Below are 25,466 nucleotides of genomic sequence, written 5' to 3' on the forward strand. Positions count from 1 at the left end.
AGGTTGTCTGGGCCCTGATTCATCACTGGAGAATGATTCTCAACTTGCTCATAGGTCATGTCAAAACCCATACTTTTGGTCCCAAAACCTGCCTTGACTTATACATGAGTATACATAGTACATGTGGAGTTGCAAGGGAAGGAGGGAATTTCCATCTTCTGATTTTTATGACAGGAGCAGTTCTGTGACCAGAATTTCCCCTTTGGATTCTGGTCTAGAGAATTTAATACATAAGGATAATTAAACTGCATAAAGATGAAATAACAATGAATTACCTTGATAGAGAGTTACCTTGCTCATGTCTTATTCATGCTAATGTGGATTGTACAAGAGAACTTGATGGTGGATTGGTTCCTTGGGTTCACATATGAGAGGCAATGCCACCTTTCCAACAGTTTTGCGTTGATTTTATCTGCCATTTGTCAAAATTGGATGTGTGTGTTTAGCCTCCCATAATTTGACTTGCATATTTGTGTATCTGACATAGATTTTTAAAGACATTACTTTGGTTTGTGTGTCTTAATGAAGAATAATGGGTTAGAGCAAGTCAAGAACTCTGACAATATTGATATCACATGAAAAAATGAAACCATGCATCTCAACCAAAGATATATGGTTTATTCCAAGCTTTAGGCACCATTAACTGTTCCTTTCCCATTTTTGTGCTGTTTTAATATAACAATTTAATATTGTTTGAATTTCTAAGTAATCTTACAGCTGTAGTTATAAAACATGACTAAAGATGTAATGGTACAATGTCATGCAAGACATACAGTTAATAATTGAACTAAAAGAAAAGCAACCAAGCAAGCAACTCACACTGCTATGTAACCAGGAAGGGAATATTATTTTAGTTGATGAGGGAAAGATGAAGGACAGAAGGAATGCCAAAACTGGTGCAGTAACATAAAAATGGAATTGAAAACTGAATTTGGTATTCCTTTGGGAATGAGGAATGGATCTGTATGTTTATTTTTCTTCAAAGGATGATAATTCTCTTGATGTATCTCTGTGTAAAGCCATTCATTTTTCTAGTTAGATCAGAAGCAAGCATTTGCGCTTGTTCATGGACAATTTTGTATTCAAAATATTTTTTGCGTTGCAATGCCTACTACAATGGACAAACTGCTTCTATTGTTCATTAGGCACTTTTTCTGGCTTAACTATGTAAAATAATAAGGTATCAAGATTTCAGAAAACTGTCAACTAATAGCATAAACTTGGCAAGTGGAACTGGGCAGGGGCTTTGTGCTGGCAGTGAAATAAATCTAGAAGGGGTAATCTGATTTCTGAGAATTGTGACTGAGGCACAAATTTAATTCTCTGTTAATAGCAACACACCATCACAGAAAGCATCTTTCACAAGCACCCAACACTAGTTTTGCAAGCTTCATGCTTTAGAAGCTGTTTGATAAACAGCCTAGTTAGCTCCACCCCTGGAAAGCTAAACAGAAGCTTTATAATCTCCGCTTCAGCTATATGCATCTTTGAACACACTAACAGTCACCTCCATCCATAGTTACCTGGACGTAGGGTCTCCTCTTTCTAATTTTGGGAATGCCCACACCAATGTGCTAAAGTGATAAAACAGCATTGATTCATATTTTTACATTATTAGGACAGTTATCTGTCAATGCACTATGTTCCTATGGCCTTTTGACAAGAGCATAAGGCTTCTAATACAAGTATACAAAGTTTATTTCTTGGGACTACAACCCCAATATCTACTTGGTTACCATATATACTCGAAGATAAGCTGAGTTTTTCAACCCTTTTTATGAGCTGAAAAAGCCTCCCCCCGGCTTATAATCGGGTCAAGGTCAAGCCGGCAGCGCAACCTGGAGGCCGTTGCTTGCAATATATGATATATTTATCTCTCATCTTACCCTCCCTTATCAATGTTTACTTTTCCAAAGCCTTCCTCGCTCTTAACCAAGGGAATGTTTTGAAAAGGGAAAAAAGCCTTGCAAGTCAGGAAGAAGAATATATATATATATATATATATATATACCCATTAATCTTATGAAAGCATTTCCCCCTGAAATATTTGTTAATCTCTGCTATAGATATATAGGCATTTTCCCCTGCAAACTTTTGCAATCCCTATGTACCTTTATATTTGTATCTATCTATCTATCTATCTATCTATCTATCTATCTATCTATCTACCTATCTATCTATCTATCTAGATGTCTAGAGATTTCCATGTGCCTGTATATCTGTACCTATGTGTATACATTATTTTATATATGAAGTTTCACCTCACACGTTTGCAAGTCTTTGCAAATCCTATACAGATATAATTATCTATATATATAGAGAGATGTCTAGATAGATATATATGAATATAGATATATAGGGCTTGCAAATATTGCAGAAGGGAAATGCGCATATATAGAGAGAAGATTTGCAAATGTTTCAGGGGGAAATGCATATGTGAAATTAGTATATATAATTAATTATAGATATATATCTAGCTCTGCATTGTTTATGTAGGCATTGAATGTTTGCCTGTTACTATGTTGGAAGCTGGCCTGAGTCCCCATGGGGAGATAGATAGGGCAGGGTACAAATGAAGTTGTTGTTGTTATTATTATTATTATTATTATTATTATTATTATTATTATTATTATTATTATTATTTTATTGTTAATACCATATTGTTTTTGTTAACCCTACTTTTCCACTTACAGAGCTAGTTTACTGTTTTTCTTTGAAATACGGTAAATATTAAAAAAACCTTTAACCTACAGGTGCCTCAATATAATTTCATTGGGATCTATTTTCATTTTGAAATTTACCAGTAGCTCCTGCATTTCCCACCCTTGGCTTATACTCGAGTCAGTAAGTTTCCCGAGTTTTTTGTGGTACAATTAGGTGCCTCGGCTTATGTTAGGGGTCGGCTTATACTCGAGTATATACAGTAAGTAAGTAATTGATTTCTAGGAATTAAAATCCAAAACATCGCTAATGAAAGTTACGGTTCTATCATATACTTTGTACAGCAATTTACACACTTTGTTCACATGTATACCCATTGGAGTAAATCCCATTAATCTGCATTTACCTACTACATACTCAGTATGATCACTGCATGTTCTACATTCAATAGCAGACAAGCAGTCAAACATAAAATAAAATAATTACAGTTGCTCCTATATACAACCAATGTGTCACATTATAAGGCTAATTGAGCTAGGACTTCAGAAAACTGGGGTTCAAATTGCCATTTAGCCATGGAGACCCAGACCTCCTCCAAATAATTCTTGCCATAAAAAAACCTACAATAAGGTCATCATAAGTCAAAGTTGACTTTTAGTCAAAAAGCAGTAATAGATTTCTGGGGTGGAAGCAAAGTTGTTTTTTTTAAATTTAATCTATAATTTAATTGAAACGTTCTTGAGGTCTACCAGCTACTTTTTATTCAAACCAACCAACTATAGAGTATCAACTATAAGAACAGTTCAGATGGCCAGCATTTAGTGGTAGATGTTCGAATTTGCAACATCTGGAAGGATGGATTATTTACTCCGCCAATGCCGAGTAAACATTTTTAAAGCTACTGAACTAATTTAGTTTAGATTACTAAATGCATGTAACAACAGAGTCATATATGTCTCCCTAACTTACTACATGCAGAAGTAAGTGATGGGTGTAGAGTTTTCGTTTTCCCTCTATTCCTCTGCCAAGTCACTGATTACCAGAACAGAAACACATAGGCTTTTCAGGGGGCTATGTACCTATGTGCTCATAGTGGCACATATGTGTGTATTGCTCAATAGAGGCTTTTATTTAGTTTGATACCACACACATCACTAGAGTAGCAGCTACTGTTGCAATGGCACAATAGCTTACACATCACCACCATTTTATTCATTTAGGACAGCAACATACTGAATCTTGTGCCTATTTTAAGAAGTACAAATCATATTTAATATAAATCAGCAAAGATTTTATAAAAAGGTAGAAGTTAGCTTTAAAAACAAACCTATGTGCGCACCACTACCTATGGCCCTAATAGCACTAATCCCATGTGTGCAGAATATCATTTCACATTTGAAACAGAAGAACAACTTCAGGGGCATGGGCAATAGAAGCTCAGTTCACAATACAGCCAAGCACTGTGAATTAGAAAAATATGCATACTAAATCAGGTACTTTGGAACATTTGACTCATTATGACATTTTAATATTCTAATATTGAGGAGAGCTCAATGGAAGTGCAGAGGACTTGTCCATACTTTTGGTATTGGGGTTTCTCATCCAGAGATACTTCAGCAAGTATTGCAGACAAATTCATTTCAATCCTTCAAGTAATTTCAGAAGTAACCAATATGAGTGCCTGTATATGTGCTGCTGGCTAAACCACAGTAGGATAATTTCTAAAGAAATCTATCATAGTTTTATGCAGTCATGAAGAAGATAGGCCCTGAGTTACGTGGAGATGATTGCTATATATATGTGAGACTGTAAATCTCATCTTGTACCAGTTTTGAACAAGAAGCTTTCGGGGGGGGGGGGGGGGAAGAATCCAGAAGACGTCGAGAAGGATGAAAGGTGAGAATGCTGAATACTCTCATCTTTTCCAAATGGAAATAAATAACTATTTTTGTTCATTTGTTTGGATCTAAAATAAGATTTCAAGTACAGAAAATAAAGGGGGTTAGTATATTAGATGACACCTGACTAAAATTAAAACAGAAGCCTAAAGGAGGAAATGTAGTATGATGAATAACTTTCTTGTAATGTACCTTAGCTATAGAAGGCAATTCTTACATCAGTCTTAGCAGCAAGTATGCCAATAGCAACAAACATTCAGAACCATATTTAACTGAGGTGCCAGCTGTGCCCCTTCCTAGAATTGGAAGACATAAAGATGGTAGTACACATGCAGGTAACCTCAAGGCTGGACTTCTGCGATCTGCTACATCTGTAGCAAGTTTAGAAACCCCAGTTAGTTCAAAACACATGGTCATAAGTACATCTAGAAGTGAACATAATAGATCTACTAATCTTCACATAGGACATTTTTGCCCATTTTGCTGCTTTATTTCACAGCAAGGACAGAGCCTACCATGCACCATCACATGATGTATGGCAGACCCCTTCCACATTCCTCCCAAAGTGGGGTGGAAATGCTGAAAGGTGCTTCCTTCACCACTACAAGGAGGAAAGTGTATTTTGGGTAGCTCCAAAGGAGCTACCTGCACTTTCCTTTCCTTTTCCCTGTATGATGGGGGAAAGGGTGGTGGGGCAACACATTTTGCCAAGTGTTGTCACCCTTTCTCCTATCTGATGGGGTGCCAGTGCACCCTGCCCATCCCCACCATGTGATGGGGTAAAGAGGAAGGGTGCATGGGGCGCCACAATGAGTTTCTGGAAAAAGTGTGGTTTATGACCTTTAAAGCCCTAAATGGGTGAAGTGTCAGGAGAGAATACTTCTGGAACATGGCCATACAGCCCGGAAAACACACAACAAGCCCTAAATGGTCTGATTCCTTGTATGATCCATACCTAGCATTCAAAGCATCCCTAACAGATGGCCATCCAGCCTCTGTTTAAAAGCCTCCAAAGAAGGAGCCTCCGTCTCACTCTGGGGGAGAGAGCTCCCCTGCTGAACAGCTCTCACAGTTAGAAAGTTCTTCCTAATGTTCAGGTAGAATCTCCTTTCCTGTAGTTTGAAGCTGTTGTTCCTCATCCTAGTCTCCAGAGCAGCAGAAAACAAGCCAGCTCTCTCCTCCCTATGACTTCCCCTCACATATTTATACATGGCCATCATGTCCCTTCTCAGCCTTCTCTTCTGAAAGCTAAACATGCCCAGCTCTTTAAGTTGCTTCTACTAGGGTTTGTTCTCCAGACCTTTGATCATTTTAGTAGCCCTTCTCTGGACACATTCCAGCTTGTCAACATCTCCCTTCAATTGAGGTGCCCATAATTGGACACAGTGTTCTAGGTGTGGTCTGACCAAGGCAGGATAGAGGGGTAGCATGACTTCCCTGGATCTAGATGCTATACCCCTATTTATGCAGTCCAAAATCCCATTGGCTTTTTTAGCTGCTGCATGACATTGTTGACTCATGTTTAACTTACTGTCCACAAGGACACCAAGATCTTTTTCACATGAACTGCTTTCAAGCCAGGCATCCCCCATTCTGTATCTTTGCATTACATTTTTTCTGCCTAAGTGGAGTATCTTGCATTTGTCTTTGTTGAACTTCATTTTGTTAGTTTCGGCCCATCTCTCTAATCTATGAATATTGTTTTTAATTCTGCTCTTGTTTTCTGGAGTATTTGCTATCCCTCCCAATTTGGTGTCATCAGCAAACTTGATGGTCATGCCTTCTAACCCTTCATCTAAGTCATTAATAAAGATGTTGAACAGAACCAGGCCCAGGATTGAATCCTACGGCACTTGACTCATCACTTCTTTCCAGGATGAAGAGGACCCTTTGGGTTTATTCATCTAACCAATTATAGATCCACCTAACCATCGTTTTTCCTAGCCCACATTTGATTAGTTTGTTTGCCAGAAGGCCATGGGGGACCTTGTCGAAGGCCTTACTGAAATCCAGATATGCTACATCCATGGCATTCTCTATCCAGCTAGTAACTCTATCAAAAAAAGATATCAGATTAGTCCATGTTGACTATTAGTGATGACGCATTAGTTTCTAAGTATTTGTAGACCACTTCCTTAATGATCTTCTTCAGAATTTTTCCTGGTATCAATATGAGGCTGACCAGACAGTAATTGTTTGTGCTGTCCTTTTTTCCCTTCTTGAAGATAGGAATCACATTTTACCTCCTCCAATCTGCTGGGACATATCCCATTCTCCAAGAACTATCAAAGATGAATGTCAGTGGTTCCGAAATGACTTCCACTAGTTCCTTCAATACTCTTGGATGTAGTTGATCCGGCCCTGGGGACTTGATTTCGTTTAGAGCGGCCAGGTATTCCTGGATAACTTGTTTCTCTATTTGAGATTGGATTTCTCCTAATCCTTCATCCATTCCATATTGCTGAGGTTGACGATGGCTTTCTTTTTGTGAAAAGACCGAGGCAAAGAAGACATTAAGTAGTTCTGCCTTTTCCCTATGCCGTCAGCATCACCCCATCTTCTCCTTGCAAAGGCCCAATCGCCTCCTTGTTCTTCCTTTTTATACTAAGATAATTCAGTCCATCTTACACTCATTTTTTAAGGTTTACAGGACTGCTACCACATAGATTTTTGTCGTCAAGATGTGGATGTGTCACATAGCACACAAAATCAGAAAACAAAAAATTATTGTTACATTTTTTGGCTTCACTGCTATGCTGTGAAAATTGTTTAATGTCCAACACTAGCTTATTAAGAAAGATTTTACTGATACAGAAGATGTCTTCAAAGGATTAATTACTGCCATTTTTTAATTTTCCAACTGAACTTCCCAGGAACTTGCAAATACTATATTTTTCCATGTAGTAGTCTCTAGTCCATATCCTTCTAGATGAATTTATATATTGACTATGGACCATCTTATTTCATAGTTAGTAAATCATATAACATGTATGATATGTACTAAGTGTATGTTTATTATAAACACAATTATTTAATTTTAAAAGATAGTCCTTGTATGGTTTGTTCTTATTCACGTGAGCTGCAATTAAGATGTGACATACCTTTGGTTGAAGATTTGGATGAAGCAACACGTAACCATTGGGGTCAATTGCAAAATAATAACCATTCGGACATAACTGTAGAATACAAAATAAATGTAAATTAATTTTCTTTTTCATGATAATAGTGTCAAAAGATCATGAATACATTTTCCCAAAAATACTGACTAAATTGTAGTGTTTTTTAGGAAACCGAAAGCACTGAGATATTATAAGGGAGAAAATTCTATTTTTACATTATGAATTTCATTACAGAGAATATGGTTGAATAATCTTGGATCAATCAGTGTCTGGGTAGCATAATTGATTCCATGAGTGACACTTTGTGCATAGTTAACCCGAGTCATAAAAAATGTGTGTATGAAGAGACGGGGATATGCCTATTTGAACTACTCGGTTTTGTGCTTTCAAACTGGAACTCGGCCACAGCTCACATGTCAGCTACAGCAGATAAGACAATTCATGGAAATTATAGGAAATTAGAGATCTTCAGAACTATCACCAGGGCAGGGGGAAATAGGGGAAATGACAGAATGAATGAAGGACAGACAATCTCTTGTCTTCTAGCCAGAGAAGTGGTAGATAGACTGGAAGAAGCATTTGCACAGATTTCAAGTGTTAGCAAAAGTTAAAAGAAGACAATATAGCAATAGTATATAGAGAAGGCTTACTGTAAATCGTGGGGTCAGCTTTTTTATTTCTTCTAGTGACACATCAACTCCCATTACTCCAAGTATGAGTTGGTTCTGAGGGGTGAAATAATTGAATGTTAGCTTTCCCGAAGGATAGTCATTTCAGTAGAAATGGAATGGGTAAAGTTGAAGTTCCCTTTTACAAATAGAGGAGGAATGACTTCACATATCCATATATTAATTGTTTGAAAATTTGCAGATAAACTCATGTTAGAATGAACAATTTCTCAAGATGTCAAAAAGTGGTATGCAAATATTTTTTTTCCTTTTTGACATTGTTTAAAAGTGCTGAATGCTTAAATACACGTTGATTCATCTACTAACACAGAAATGTATGGACACAAGAAAACTGTAAGGCAATGAAAACTACCATCTATTCATATAATTTTATAGGATGTTAGTATGGCATTTATGCATAATGTCAAGCTATAATTATGTGATATGAAAAGGACCCTAGAATCAGAAAACAATGTACAGTTCCAGTAGTTCAGCAGTTGTTTTCATAATGGGTAGCAGAAGCTCTTGGCATTTCAGACAAGGCTCTTTCAAAATCCCACCTGGAGACGTGGGAATGGGCAGAATGTGGGCTATTTGCTTGTAAGGCTTTGCTTGTAAGGCATATGCTGTATTACTGAGCTAAACCCATTTCCCAAGGCTCAACAAAAGCAAGATGGATACATGTGTTGTCGAAGGCTTTCATGGCCAGGATCACAGGATTGTTGTATGTTTTCCAGGCTGTACGGCCATGTTCCAGAAGTATTCTGACGTTTCGCCTACATCTATGGCAGGCATCCTCACAACCTCTGAGGATGCCTGCCATAGATGTGGGCGAAATGTTAGACTACTTCTGGAACATGGCCATACAGCCCGGAAAACATACAACAACCCCAAGATGGATACAATTTGGAAACAGATTTCAGGATTTTCTAACAGAAGTCAGTAATTATTCCTTCTTAAAACTGGGCCACAATTACCGAGGTATTCTCAGAACGTCCAGAAAGTGAAAATATACAAATACAGAGCATACACTCTAAAGTACAATTGCCTGACTCCTGTTCTTAGTCCCTCCTAGAACTGACTCATTGAATCAATATGATCAAATTCTGACTTAACTCATCATTTAACAACTGGCTCTGCTTTAATCCCATCAAAAAGATTCATGCCTATATGTAGATTTTGTAGATTTCACTTACTCAAAACTATAAACAGCATACATTTCTATACTGATCAAACAGTGCTCAGTGAGCTGCACATGACATGAAATGTTAGCCAGTTTTGATACTGGATCAGGCCCTTCAATTTTGAAAGCTTTTGTTAGATGCCATAAGCATGCTCTAGATCTGAAAGCCTCTTTAATACTAATGATAAAATAAACCAGCCCATTCATGTATGAAATTTTGGTAGTCTATGTTTCATTAACCTAATCAGATGGCAGAAGCGCTGCTTGAAAATGCATGTATATTTACCCCATGAGATTGACAATTCAGAGTTTTAACAGTTATATGTATTATAAATTACTTCAGAATTTCATAATTAATGGATTTTATATATGTTTCTGGTTTTATTTATTTGAGAAGAAGAGTGCATAGTTAGTAATTTTAACATAATTATTCGTAACGTAATTCTTCACAATGCTTCATTCCCAGTTGAAGACCCATAACCCACAAAAGATCAAAACAAAACATAAACTAAAATAAGATATAACCATTATATTTCCTAGCAAATATCACATAACCTTTGTAAGTATAAATATAAAGAGTAAACATGAAGTCAACTGGCATATTTGCATACTATTCCAAGTCTCTGTGTTGTGTTCTGAGAACATCTGGTCCTACTAAAGGAAGTGGGACTGACCTGTTTCAAATCCAAATTATTCAATTTGCTTGGCTTCTCAATTAGCTGACTACTTCTTTCCAATGCTAAATGTTGACGTACCTGTCTGTTGTTTTGGTCTACTGTCAAATTGAAGACAGGCAAAGTTCCGGAAATGACTAAACCAAGTTCCTACAAAATGAAAATAAGGAGAATTGTGTATACTTCACATCAGAACTCTGCATGTGTGCATATGTGTATACATGTGGAATAAGTAAATATTAAATGAAACATAATTATACAAGTCCCAAAGGTTTCTCAAACATAAGCTAAATGTACCATGGTTCTGAACAAATTGTGTGTAGAAAAAGCTCCATAGAAAACTTATGACACTATGCTTGTGAAGTTTAAACACCCTGCATAATAGACATAGAATCATAGAATCATAGAATAGTAGAGTTGGAAGAGACCTCATGGGCCATTTAGTCCAACCCCCCACTAAGAAGCAGGAAATCGCATTCAAAGCACCCCCGACAGATGGCCATCCAGCCTCTGCTTAAAAGTTTCCAAAGAAGGAGCCTCCACCACAGTCCGGGGGAGAGAGTTCCACTGCTGAACAGCCCTCACAGTGAGGAAGTTCTTCCTGATGTTCAGGTGGAATCTCCTTTCCTGTAGTTTGAAGCCATTGTTCCGTGTCCTAGTCTGCAGGGCAGCAGAAAATAAGCTTGCTCCCTCCTCCCTATGACTTCCCTTCACGTATTTGTACATGGCTATCATGTCTCCTCTCAGCCTTCTCTTCTGCAGGCTAAACATGCCCAGCTCTTTAAGCCTCTCTTCATAGGGCTTGTTCTCCAGACCCTTAATCATTTTAGTCGCCCTCCTCTGGACGCTTTCCAGCTTGTCAACATCTCCCTTCATCTGCGGTGCCCAGAATTGGACGCAGTATTCCAGGTGTGGTCTGACCAAGGCAGAATAGAGGGGGAGCATGACTTCCCTGGATCTAGACGCTATTCCCCTATTGATGCAGACCAGAATCCCATTGGCTTTTTTAGCTGCCGCATCACATTGTAGGCTCATGTTTAACTTCTTGTCCACGAGGACTCCAAGGTCTTTTTCGCACACACTGCTGTCAAGCCAGGCGTCCCCCATTCTGTATCTTTGATTTCCATTTTTTCTGCCGAAGTGAAGTATCTTGCATTTGTCCCTGTTGAACTTCATTTTGTTAGTTTCGGCCCATCTCTGTAGTCTGTCAAGATCGTTTTGAATTCTGTTCCTGTCTTCTGGAGTGTTAGCTATCCCTCCCAGTTTGGTGTCGTCTGCAAACTTGATGATCGTGCCTTCTAACCCTTCGTCTAAGTCATTAATAAAGATGTTGAACAGAACCGGGCCCAGGACGGAACCCTGCGGCACTCCACTTGTCACTTCTTTCCATGATGAAGACGACGCATTGGTGAGCACCCTTTGGGTTCGTTCGCTTAGCCAATTACAGATCCACCTAACCGTAGTTTTGTCTAGCCCACATTTAACTAGTTTGTTTGCCAGAAGGTCGTGGGGAACTTTGTCGAAGGCCTTACTGAAATCCAGGTACGCTACATCCACAGCATTCCCTGTATCGACCCAACTCGTAACTCTATCTAAAAAAGAGATCAGATTAGTCTGGCATGACTTGTTTTTGGTAAATCCGTGTTGACTATTAGCAATGACCGCATTTGTTTCTAAGTGTTTGCAGACCACTTCCTTAATGATCTTTTCCAGAATCTTGCCTGGTATTGATGTGAGGTTGACCGGACGGTAATTGTTTGGGTCGTTCTTTTTTCCCTTCTTGAAGATAGGGACCACATTCGCCCTCCTCCAATCTGCTGGGACTTCTCCTGTTCTCCAAGAACTCTCAAAGATGATTGCCAGTGGTTCTGAAATAACTTCTGCTAGTTCCTTCAATACTCTTGGATGTAGCTGATCTGGCCCTGGCGACTTGAATTCATTTAGAGTGGCCAGGTGTTCCTGGACAACTTGTTTCCCTATTTGGGGTTGGATTTCCCCCAATCCTTCGTCCATTCCATGTTGCTGAGGTTGAAGATGGCTTTCTTTTTGTGAGAAGACCGAGGCAAAGAAGGCATTAAGCAGTTCTGCCTTTTCCCTATCCCCTGTCACCATCACCCCATCTTCTCCTTGCAGTGGCCCTATCGCCTCCTTTTTCTTCCTTTTTCTACCAACGTAAGCAAAAAAACCTTTTTTGTTGTTTTTTATGTCCCTGGCAAGCCTGAGCTCATTTTGCGCTTTAGCCTTGCGAACCTTTTCCCTACAGGTGTTGGCTATACGTTTGAATTCTTCTTTGGTGATTTCTCCCCTTTTCCACTTCTTGTGCATGTCACTTTTGAGCTTTAGCTCAGTTAGAAGTTCTTTGGACATCCATTCTGGCTTACATACTTATTAGACACTCAATATGAATTTCCGCTGTGTGTGTGTGTGTGTGTGTGTGTGTGTGTGTGTGTATATATATATATATATATATCAACATTCTCAAAGTAAAAACTATGTTGCCAGAAAAAAATGAGTTTTCAGCTATATTCTCATCCCAAACAGTATGCATGTTTTGTGATCAAATATTCATTCATTTTGGGGTCAAGGCACTGTGCTTGCTGCCTCCACAAACAATACGAGGCTATAGCTGTCCTATCAGTGAAGCACCTGAGCCCCAGTTTTCATTTCTGTCTTTGGCAGTGGTTTCTATTAACTTACGAAAAATGTTCCTCTTAATACAGCGGTTCTCAACCTGTGAGTCGCAAGCCCTTTGGGGGTCGAATGACCATTTGACAGGGGTCGCTGCTGCTGCCTCCTTCGTTCCACCTCCTCTGCCTCCCTGGAATAGCTGCTGGGCCCCCTCTGCCAACCAAACAGCCAGCACCCGTGCACACGCCACTTTGGCTCCTTCTCTATCTTTCCTCCACCAGGTCAGTGCGGTAAGCCAGGATAGGTACATTTCTTAAGTGTAACTCAGCCATACACACATACATATACTAGCTTTGAATAGCAAAGGGAAGGGTTAACACCCCTGTGGTGTTCATTTTGCTGTCTGTGCCCCTGTTCAGAAGATGTCACCTCACTTTCTGTCCCTGTGAGAATTGGATTTTGAAAAAAATGAAAATAAGGATTGGAGATAAAGCTTCAGTGGAGACACTCTTCCCCTTGATAACCCTTTCAGGAGTGAACTTCCCTTCTGAAGGACAGATTTCTCTCCATCCCTGTTGTCTCAGCCTCATTCTTAACGAAAAGTCATTGGCCTGTAGTTTGAAGAACAACATGATCACACAAATGTAGGCAGTCCTAAGGGATGGTCCATCCTGGAGGATTTGAAAGCCATGCCTTGCATCCCTTTCTTTTAGTGCAAGATTGGTAGGTATTTAAGGATTTGGTGGCCTCTTTTGTAAAAACAAACAAATGGGATTAAAAGGCTCTGGGTTGTCAAGTCTAAATACAGACGTAGACTTCTTGTGGAAGATGATCTTTGTTGTGCTCTTGCAAAGACTGCCACAAGAATTTCTGATCTGGCAAGAAAGAAGCAATCTCAACCTTTGACCTGGAATTAGCTTTTTACACATACTGTTGTAAAATGTAGCAATATAGTTCACTGATGTTATATAAAGACTGTTACCCATGCTACATCATGCTTCAAGACAAAATTTCATTTGTTAGTAATTAGAAATATATATTTCACAATATAAAATTACATGTTGTTTTTGTGATTAATCACTATGCTTTAATTATGTTCAATTTGTAACAACGAAAATACATCCTGGATATCAGATATTTACATTAAGATTCATAATAGTAGCAAAATTACAGTTATGAAGTAGCAATGAAAATAATTGTATGGTGGGGGATCACCACACCACGAGAAACTGTATTAAGGGGTCACAGCACTAGGAAGGTTGAGAACCATTGTCTTAACAGAAGTTCCAAAATGTTTGTCCTAACAGTCATAAAAGATAATCTCAGCAATTAAGCTCAATGGCTTCATTCCGTTCCCTCTGTAGTGCCTCCAGGGACAGAAACTGTTTCTGATAGCTAGACAGACAGAAAGACAGAAGCAACAGAATTTCTTAGGCCATTGATATGAAATGCTCTATGATATGATGAGTTACTGGGTTGTGATGGTGTGATGCTTTAATATGTCATTGAGGTTCAAACTCAGCTCTGGTGCCATGGAACCCTTGCATTTGTCTTGCACTCCTGAAGCATATCTAGGCTAAGCAAGGGAATGTGCTTTGGGTAGAACTGTAATGTATTGTACATAATCATGTATAAATCTAGAAACTTCAATCAAAAATTGAGTCCAAAACTCAGAGTTGAATTATCCAGGGTTTAATGTAATTCTTATTTTAAAAGAATCGGACTAGCACAGTGGGTAAACTGCCAGCTATAGAAGATCCTGCTGACCGGAAGGTGGCAGTTCAAGCCCAAGTTGGGGAGAGCTCCCAACGTCGGCCCAGCTTCTGTTCACCTAGCAGTTCAAAACAACAATGTAAGTAGATAAATAAGTACCATTTTGGTGGGAAAAGGTAAAAAGTGCCCTGAAAAACATACCAGCAAAAATCCTACCACAAAAGGTGTCCATGGACGACAGGCTCCTCGGCATGGAACATGAAACAACAGCACTTCCCAATGGCCGAGTCCAGCACAGCAAGATGCCGGAGGTGAAGAGAAGGAAGTCTTGCTTCTGTTTATGTACTATTTGTCTTTGTCAATTATATAATGGCATTGAATGTTTGCCATATATGTACCTGTAATCCGCTCTGAGTCCCCTCAGGGAGATAGATCAGAATATGAATAAAGTATTTATATTTAAAAAGTATATAAAAGCTGTGAAAGGCAAGAACTTAATCCATCCCAGGAGAACCCAAAAGATGTACTGAAATCCTCTATTCTTTCTATTGTGGTATTGCTTTTGGCCTTTTTGAATTAATGGGTGGGAAAATGATGGTGGCAGCTCTTTGATGATTCCTTACAGTGGTGAGTAGAGAGACTAGAAGGGGTCACTGTTTCTTGTAGGTTCTTCTGTGATGGAGTAAGCTCTCACCTTTTGCCACTGTACTCACAGATGATGATGGTCCCCTTTTTTATAAGAGTTAACACTGTAATTTAACTGTTATCAAAACAGGAACCACCCCTTTCTCTGAGCAGAGTGGTGAAATGTTTTTTTTGAATGCCTAGATGGAAAATGGGGACAACAGCCAGCTAGTCCTGAGGTGGCAGTGTGTTTCCCATGGAATGGCCATTTAACTTATTCATGGGTCATATACAAACCCATAATTTTGGGTCCCAAACCTGTCCTTGATTTATACATTAAATCAACTTATACATAAGTATAAATGGTACATATAAGGATGGGAACAGACAGGTTGACAGCACACTGGTGGCCCTCCATATCCACAGATGGATTCAGCGAGCTACCGTGCAAACAATTTTTTTTTAAAAAAAAAACCAATGGCAAAAATTTAGACATTTTCTATAAGGAACTCCATTTTAATGTGCCATTTTACTATAATGGATTTGAGCATTCACAGATTTTGGTATCCACAAATGTCCCTGGAACCAAGCCCCAGTGGGTGCCAAGGGCCCATTAAATTGAGTTGGCTCAAAACGTATTTTCCGTAGCACTGGATCCTCTTCTGCAATGCATACACAAGGAAGAAAAGTAAAATAATTTAATAGCTAGTAGAGCAAAATAGTTGTCACTGTATCTTTGTCACATCCATAAAATTAGGTGGTATGAATAAAAAAAATTATATGCCCTCTGTGCCCATATTTATGTAATTCTTTTTAATACAAAATAAGTTCAAATTACTCTTTATTTATGTTTGAATAATTAAGCAGTACAATAGTTACATAATTATTTGCTTTTGTTTTGATTTGTCTGTCTAAACTACAGCTTGTTTCCTCTCCTTGCATATTCTTGCTTTAGTGCTACCATTTGAGAACAGGATGTGTAGGAAGATAAGAACTTTCTCTGTGACATTTCCAGTAAGTACCTCATCAGCAACCAAGAAAGGGTGGTCATTGAACTTGGGAGCATTGAAACTATAATGATAGAAAGGGACTCAGCCACTTTGATAGGGACATAATGGACTGATTACATTTTCTCTGAAAGCAAGAAATATTACATTGTAATCATAACGGGAAATGTTAGAACGGTTTGGTTGTATGGAAACAAGTGTATGTATGCACATGTATTACAGTAACCTCTGATGGCTTTGAAATGTGCTTATCAAAGTTATCTCCAAGCAGAAAAAGTTGGATAACAATAACTGAATACATGTAGTTTATAGTTTCTTGCACAGATCTCTGTTGTATGTTTTTGGCAATGGGCTAAAAAGCTTGGAATGTGCTGTGATGTGATCTCTTAATCCAAATTTCTTGACCCAAACTCTGTTCAGGCATTAGATGAAAACAGGGTTACTAACGTCAGGTATAAAATAACAATATCCATAATGTTTAGCCAAACTATTTAGCAAATAAGAGATTTCTTCTGCTTCTTCATGCAAGGCCAAAGCACAGGAAAATGCACACTTTGATGACAAAACTTCTCAAAATTAATGTTGTTCAAATTCTAGAAAAAGAAGGAAACTCCTCTGAACAAGAAGCTTCTCATTCTAGCCCCATATCAAGCGGTCTCTGTACAAAATGGTGTAGGGATGGAAACGTACTCTGCTGTACTGTTCATGAAGCTTTTCCCTGCTCTTATTTCATGTTGTAGGCTTATAATATACAAAACACATTTCCAATATTTTGTTTCATTACTTTACAGACACAAGCAGAGCTGAACGTTGATGCAACTTAAGATTATGTATCAAGACATTTGGATGTAGATATATAACACTCCTAAAAACAAACAGAGAGAAATACAAGCACACACAAACATATACATAGCAAGGTGTACAATTAATTATCAGAACTGGAAAGAGAATATTATTTAATCTGTCACCTAATCCAAGACAGTAATATCTGAGAACAAAAGTATCCCAGTGGTTCCTCTCCAAACTTTCAAAAAGCAGTCCTACAAATCCTCACAGATTCTTATTTTCTCTAGTCCAAAACTTGGAAAAGTTACTTAGACTATGATTTCCTCATTCTGCAGTAACATGGGTACTGTCTATTTTTCTAGGTCTTACAGTAGGCGAAACTGCTGAAATCCCTCAAGCTTTTCCTCACTTGATTTGACACCTAGAACTTCAAACACTTTTGCTCTCCTTGAAGTCTTTTGCCTTAAGAAAAGTTCAGATTTTCAGCTTATCCTTTAGAATGTTTGAAACCCTGATAGTGTTTGTATAATAAACAATATTATCCTAACTATTTTTTTCTTGGGCTACATTTCAGCAAATTGATTTAAAAAAAACCCTTCATATTGAAAATATACTTAAAAACATGCTATTGTGTATCATACCAGTGCATCCAAGTAAACATTGGTCCACTGGACTTGTTTGGCTTTTTTCCCAGCCAAAACCATGGGTCTCCCTAAAACATCCAAGTATTCCTGTCAGAGGAAAACAAACATGGAGTTAGCTGGTCATCATTATGAAATAGTGTGCTGCTGCTATTTTGTAAACCCTATCATAAAATTCAGGTGGAAAACCTTTAATCTCAATTCAGTTGAGGCATGATGTTTTGCAAGCCAACAGTAAAAATGGTACTGGCCTAGAAATTCCCAAGAATTCTCTTGGGAAGGCTGTTAGAACTGCGTGATGCTCTTAGGTTTAGATATCTCCAACATTTTCATGTCATGCCTACCCCTTAGTCCTCTAACCCATCAATGGACCATTCCCCAAATCAGTAAACATCTGCATCCCAGTGTTACCAGGCCTAGAAAAAACCACTGGCCCAAAATCAGCAATTGATGGCAACTAGACTATGTGACCTCTGCTTGCCAATTATACTTAATCAGTCAGGATGGGAAAGCCATAGGAATCAAAGGAGTCAAAATGGTTATTATAAACATGTTTTCTCTGTGAGCAGACAATGAAGTTTAAGTACAAGCATTTGGGGTTGCAGTGTCAGCATGTATTGCTGGAAGAAAAGAATGTCTGACTTGATATGATCTGATGCAAATCTAAAACATTATGTCCCTTGTCTTGTTGTCCCCAGAGGGAATGCGTACTTTAAAGTATGCAAATCAATGGTCTAGAGACGTGATTTCTCCTTTGGGATGTAAGCGTTTCATGATTTGCAAGAAAAGCATAGGCATATGTTCTGTTCTTAAGTAGGTTATCCAGTAATGCTGGCTAGAGGACACATGATTCATAACTCACAATATGATTATCACCCACACCTTCTTCTGGCCAAAGATGGCGGGCTTTCATTTGTTACAGGAGCAAGGTGTATTGAATCCACAGAAAAGTGTCTTCCAGATCACTTTTTAAAAGGTATCTCAGAAGAGACAAAATAAAGTACGCTTTCACTCAATACATGCTTAACAACGTAGTATAATTTATATTGCATAGTAGCATCTCATGGGTTTGATAGGTTTTTAAAAAGTATTAGTGTGCCAATGAATGGAAGATGAATCTATTAATGGATATGGGGGATAGGGAATACGAGGCTACAACTACTACAACAATTTTAGTGTCTGATGGGTTTGGCTAGCCAGCCACTACTTGTTCAAATCTGCCAAGGACAACTTTATTTTATGCTATTTTACTTTACTGGAATAATTCACCTGTGTAATAAAGACATCAACATATTTTCTGCAAAGTCTCATCCATGCGATCTGTCTAAGTAAACACATTTCCTACAGAGGATTTTTATTCAGTGGGCTTGACTTTGGAATCTGATTGCTGTTTCATAAATTTTATAAAGTACCTGTGTGTTTATTCTTATGGCACCAATGGAAGGAATTTCATAATAGTAACCTGAAAAATAAAACATAAAACAGAATTTGCAGCCTGACTGCAATCTTATCCTCTCCATGATAGCACTTAAAACAGTGTGACACTTAGAACTATATCAATGGGAAAACGGTGTGATTTTACCAGCACTGGTGTCCTCCAGCTGGGAAGGATATTAAAAGTCAAGAGCAAAGCTCCCTTGTGATCAGCAAGGGCTGGCCCAAGGTAAAGCACAAGATTGTGCCCTTCATTTGAATTTTACTTCAGTATATCTGATGGGACAGAATCCTGCAGTTTGTCCATGGGCAGTAAAGTAGAAAGGCAGAACAGGAAGTTGATGGTAGATGCCAGCTTCCTCCATCTGACTAACAGTAAGACCAAAATTGCAATTGACAGGGGTCTGGCATGCTGCCACAGGAAAGCAAGTTGCATGTATGCCATGTGATTCTGAAGTCTGTCAAAGACTTTAGAATTTTTCCTTTCTAAATCTATATATGTTCATAAATTGTTTAATTTATTGAAGTGTTTAATATACTTTTAGTTTGTTTAAATAACTCACCATTGTGTTAAATGCTGTATTGTTTGATTTAATAGTATTTAGCTGTATGGCAACCTGAGATGTTATAGGGTGGGATTTTTTTATCATGTCAGAAGCAAACTGAGAACATACTGCAAGTCACTTCTGGTATGAGAATTGGCCATCTTCAAAGACGGTGCCCAAGGGATGCCCGAATGTGTTACTATCCTGTGGGGGGGGGCTTCTCTCATGTCACCACATGGGAAGCTAGGGCTGACAGATGGAAGCTCCCTTTGTCTCATGGATTCAAACTGCCAACCTCCAGGTCAGCAGTTCAGCTAGCACAAGGGTTTAACCCATCGCGCCATTGTGGTTTGCTAAGTTTTTTCATGAAGTAGAGCTGAAGCATCTTCTTCAGAGTCTACTGTAAACACTGTACAACAGATTCATGTACATGTTTATAGTAGGCACTAGGTAATGTTCAGAAAACATTTTCTGTTGCCAAATTTTTGAGGACCCCAATATAATAATAATCATCATCATTATCATCATCATCATCATCTTTATTTATAGCCCGACCTATCTCCCCAAGGGGACTCAGGGCGGCTTACAACAATATAATACACAATGGCAAACATTCAATGCCAGTGAAACATATAACAAATCCAAAAACAGCAATATTGAGGTAAGAGGACCTCATTTGAGGTCGGGACCCACAGTTTAAGAAGCAGTGTTCTACAGTGTCTTATTCTCCCTTTTCCTTCATATTTTGCATTGATGGTCTTAGTATTTTATTCCTTTTGTCTATTCCTACCTTCCACTTCATCACCCTCAAATTATCAACAATATCAATAAAAACACTTTAAAATATCTGTAGTACTTCCAGAAGAATGCAATCATATGTATCACTGCATGTGGGGAGACTACATGTGAACAAGGCAAAATTTAAAGTAATTTCCCCAAGCTCCATTTGCTTCTTTATCCAGGAAACTGCTAAATGTGTAGTGATTATTCCTTTGTACTGACTATTTATATAACTGGTTGTTACAGTATATGTGCAAATTATATAACTGCAGCTGTTATAGTACATGTGTGAATTACATTTGCAAGTTGTCACTACAGGCAAAGGTGTCAGCTCTCACACTTAGAATAAAGCATCAAGTCCACAGATGTATCAATGTAGCTCATGGCTGAGATGTAACTTTCTCCCCTAAAGCACTTAAGAAGTAACCCAATACCTAAATCTCAAAGCCAAAGTCTAAGATGCAATGATGCTGCAATGGGGAAAATACTCATTTTATTATTAGAAAATAATGAAAAGCTTGGCTTCAATTCTACAATTGTTGGGAAATGCTCCATGGCACTATATACACATTTTCCATATTTATGCTATTGATGCCACCCCAACATTTCTATACATCTCATAATAGCACTACACACCAAGATTCATACAATGTAGACAGCTAAAAGGAAACCTCTATGTGTGAACTCTTTCTCATACCCAAAGATTACACACAATGAGGAAGCGTGTGCAATTGGGTGGAAAGAGCTATTCCAAAGATGTAAGAATAAGGGGATAGCCATGTGGTCCTGCTCTCTGCTTTACCTGGGGAATACAGTACATGAATAGAGCTTCAATTCTCCAGAATTGAAGACACGTGGAATGCAAGGATGAGAGAACCAGAGGAACAATAGAGGAATGGAACCAGTGGAAATGTTCTCATTCATAATTCAAGTGTATCTGTTTGTCCAACACCTCTTCAGATTAATTTCTCATCTGGTCTAAAACAAAAGATGAAATCTAGATGGCACTGGAATGTAGTGTCATGATAAAAAAAAATACAACAGATTCACATTACCTTTATTTGCACAGGCCATCCATTGTATGGGTCCCTTGTCGTAATTGTGCTGACCTACAGAAAATGTAAATACACGGACCTAGGAAAATTCAAAAGAAGTCGAGTCAGTTTTGTCATGTAATAGGCATCATTTAAAGCCACAATAGCATGAATACCAAATTTTTGGACAAGTTTTTCACGAATAAATTATCATGTTCTCTTCACCTTTAAATTACATTGTCTGCACTATTATAATGTTCTCCAAATCCCATCATTGGGTAGTATGGTTAGTAGTCTTCTAATATTTTCAAAGGAAGCAAAATACATAGTATCATTCCTAATAAATGTCCAAAAATATATTCTGCAGGTTACAAAAATGGCAAAAGATCAAGTAGCAAACTTGGGAACCAGAATCTTCTGCAGTTTCAAAATTAAACATGGGAGGAGTACCTACGATTTGTGAAATCAGGCTTCTAATTGTCATGTTGTCTTATCCTCATACCAATACACCAGGAAAACATGACTAAACAACACAGTGTGACTGAAACTTTTTCAGTAACAGTGCCCCAGAGATCGTCGGCATCTCTGTGAATCTGTTGGTTTGTCAATCATACTATTTAATTAATACACTTCATGATTCAGGAAAGTGAACTATGTTAAATGAGCTAAGGAGGACGGAAAAATAATAACATGTGTTTATGATACCCTAAGGCCTTTTTACCGGGTAGAGAGACAAACAATAGCCCTATTTCCCTGAAGAACAACAGTTAAGAACAATAATGCAGAGTGAAAAGTGACCATGACATTAAAAGCTATTTGCAGATTGCCAAATTACAAGCTCCCACTGCCAAGCTGGACAATAGTCAATATTTCAAAAGAGCTACAAGACATGTTTAAAGATTCAAGTATACTTGTTAGAAAAGACGGTGAAAGCAGAATAAGCTACAAGAAAAAAATGGGTCAAGTTTCAGTCAATAAAAGATATTTTGGACTAGGAGAGATTAATCTCATGATTACTTATGAATCTCAGACAGGTCTTACACTGCCATATAATGCAGTGTGGAACTCTATTATATTGTCAGTGTAGGCCAGTATAATGCAGTTCAATGTTAAACTGCAATATATGGGTCTACACTGACGATATAATGCATTAGATCCAGTCTCGGACATTCCAAATCTGTTGGTCCATTTGCTAACCTGGTGATTGTGATTGGCTAGAACAGAATAAGTTGGGGAAGCTACAATGCTATGAAGTAAAGACAAGGCTAATCCAAGCACCGGGCTGAGTAATGGTGCAAATTCAGGGCATTATGTAAACAATGACAAATTGTTAGATTTGGCTTTGCTATGAAAGAGACAGACCTACTTGGTTGTTTTTGTTTTTGACTTCCATCACAAATTAACCTGAGAAACTTTTGCATGACATGATTATAATGCTATGATGCCACTTTAATTGCAACCTGTGAAATTATATTATATTAGTAGTTAGGTGGCCTTTCTCCCCTTCTCAAGCTTTCTTCCTGCACTTCTTCTTGGTGGCCTCCTCTTTGGTACCTGCCAGTTCCCCTTTTGTGCATGCGCCACCGCTCAGAAAAAAAACCATGAAGCAGTGAGGGATCGAAAAGGGAACTGCGAAGTAGGGAGGGAACACTGTAGTTTGTATTAGTGGAACTTAAAAAAAAAAAACCTAGAGGCCAGCCTCAGTTGGTTCAATCCATTTGCCTGCACAGAGCTTTCTTAGTAGGCTTCTTTTCTTTTTGAAATAGAGCAACAGAGTTTAGAGGCCTGGATATGGTCTGGAAATCCCAGGCCCTAGCAATTCAAATAGGCATCTTTAGCACTATAAACTCTTCATATACCATCAGTCCTAGTGACAACAGAAGCTTGTGGTCAGCCCAAGTTTCACAAAGTAGAAGACCAAGTCATTACTTTGCATCAGAGGCAAAAGACTTCCCAGGGTTCCAGAAAGATGACTGCATTCCGCAAATTCTCCATTTGTAATGTATTATTTTAAGCTATTTTACTATAGTCCTGGGTAGAGTTAGCCCTTTGTTCTTCCTGCAATAGTAGATCCTGATCAAATTCCAGCTCTATATTTTTTATGGGCACCAAACTAGAACAGATAAAATGGTGTATTGAGAGAGGGGTCTGCTTAATTAATTATAGAGGTTCATCACTACGAGCCCCCGTGGTGAAGTGCGTTAAAGCACTGAGATGGAGACCGAAAGGTCCCAGGTTCAATCCCCGGGAGCAGCGTGAGCGGCCTCTGTTAGCTCCAGCTCCTGCCAACCTAGCAGTTCGAAAACATGCCAATGTGAGTAGATCAATAGGTACCGCTCTGGCGGGAAGGTAACGGCGCTCCATGCAATCATGCTGGTCACATGACCTTGGAGGCGTCTGTGGACAACGCTGGCTCTTCGGCTTAGAAATTGAGATGAACACCAACCCCCAGAGTCAGACATGACTGGACTTAACGTCAGGGGAAACCTTTACCACTACAATTAGAATAATCTCTTCATCTCAAACAAAATTTCAATAGCATCGTTCATACATTCATTCATAATATCCCATATATGTATAATTGTGCATTGATGTATGAACCCTCCCCTCCCAAAATACTTTCAGAAAAGGGTATAGATGCCGTTCTAATCATAATTAACAGGAATATTCAGAATTTTACTAATAGACCAATTAGCAATCTCCCCTATGTTAATAGTTCAAACTCTTTGCATTTCTCTATCTTATTAACAGCTATCAACAAGGATATTTGGCTGTGCTTAGGGATAAAATGTCATTATTTTGTTATTTAAAAAGAAACTTGCTGCAAGTATTTCTTTTCCATATCAAGTCACTGCCATCTAGTGGAAGAGGCTGTGATATTTTACAAAGATTTCTATTTCTCAAAAAATGATACATTTGCTGGCTTTCAGAATCTCATTTATTTGTTATTGTACTTTACATAATCAAAACATATTACAGTAGAGTCTTGCTTATCCAACCTTCACTTAGCCAATGTTATGTATTATCCAGTGCAATCTGCCTTTTAGTAGTCAATGTTTTTGTAGTCAATGTTTTCAATATATTGAAATGTTTTGGTGCTAAATTCGTAAGTACAGTAATTACTACATAATGTTACCGTGAATTGAACTGCTTTTTTCTGTCAATTTGCTGTAAAACATGATGTTTTGGTGCTTTTTGGTGTAAAATCATAACGTAATTTGGTGTTTAATAGGCTTTTCCTTAATCCTTCCTTATTATCCAACATTTTCGCTTATCCAATGTTCTACCGGCCCATTTATGTTGGATAAGTGAGACTCTCTTAGTAAGGAATCTGGCAGACAGTTTTTATTTCAAAAACATCTTAAGTTTATTTCAAAACCATTAAAAAAGATGTTCACTGCAGCATTACTGTTATTTTTGCATTTTTCTTCCAGTTATGAGTACGTCAGTTGGCAAAGGGTAGAGTCCCAATCAGACACTAGTACCTGTTTCTACCTTTTTCCGTTCTCAAAATGTTGTTTTATTCCCCTCCCAAACCACTTTGGCTTTTGCCAATTGTTGTTATCTACTGTCAAGATAAGTTCAATTTACAGTAAAACTACAAACGTCTGAGATTTCTGGTCATCAACTATTCTATAAAGTCTTGCAAACTCAGGAAAAAAATTGAAAACAACCTTTTATGCACAGAACACAATATATCTGCATGGAGAAGCCTTTTCCTGTACAGAAAATGCTGTCCTAAATTGTGAATAGGCTTCAAAAACTCAAAGTTTTGATATCCAAATAGGTAAAATTAGTGATGTTGGAATATACTAATATAACTTCACATTTCTGGATCTTGCTTAGTTCCTTCATAGCTGCACTTCCAAGTCTTACCCTTCTTCCAATTTATTGACTACTATGTCCATCTTGGTTAATGTCTGAGCCATAATTAAAGTACATCTTAATTGTGAAACTCTTTTTGATTAAAGGTAAAGGTAAAAGTTTCCCCCTGGCATTAAGTCTAGTCGAGTCCAAGTTTTTGAGTTGGTGCTCATCTCCATTTCTAAGCCAAAAAGCCGGCGTTGTCCG

At 38.2% G+C, this 25,466-nt stretch overlaps 1 protein-coding gene across 5 annotated transcripts in view; it reads right to left on the reverse strand.

The window, feature by feature from the left end:
• cacna2d1 (calcium voltage-gated channel auxiliary subunit alpha2delta 1) overlaps positions 1-25,466 on the reverse strand; it is a 574,720-nt gene that overhangs the window by 68,960 nt on the left and 480,294 nt on the right. For 3 of the 5 annotated variants that reach the window (XM_008111505.3, XM_062981743.1, XM_008111508.3), the window contains 7 exons: positions 21,417-21,495; positions 19,015-19,064; positions 17,603-17,692; positions 10,285-10,353; positions 8,329-8,403; positions 7,661-7,735; positions 1,524-1,574 (listed from right to left, as the gene is read on the reverse strand). In XM_008111505.3, the coding sequence (XP_008109712.1) occupies positions 1,524-1,574; positions 7,661-7,735; positions 8,329-8,403; positions 10,285-10,353; positions 17,603-17,692; positions 19,015-19,064; positions 21,417-21,495 (489 nt within the window). The remainder of the gene's footprint in view (positions 1-1,523; positions 1,575-7,660; positions 7,736-8,328; positions 8,404-10,284; positions 10,354-17,602; positions 17,693-19,014; positions 19,065-21,416; positions 21,496-25,466) is intronic. The other 2 variants (XM_008111506.3, XM_008111507.3) reach the window with 1 other exon arrangement.

Source organism: Anolis carolinensis, chromosome 5 (genome assembly GCF_035594765.1).
Source record: "Anolis carolinensis isolate JA03-04 chromosome 5, rAnoCar3.1.pri, whole genome shotgun sequence".
NCBI lineage: Eukaryota > Metazoa > Chordata > Lepidosauria > Squamata > Dactyloidae > Anolis > Anolis carolinensis.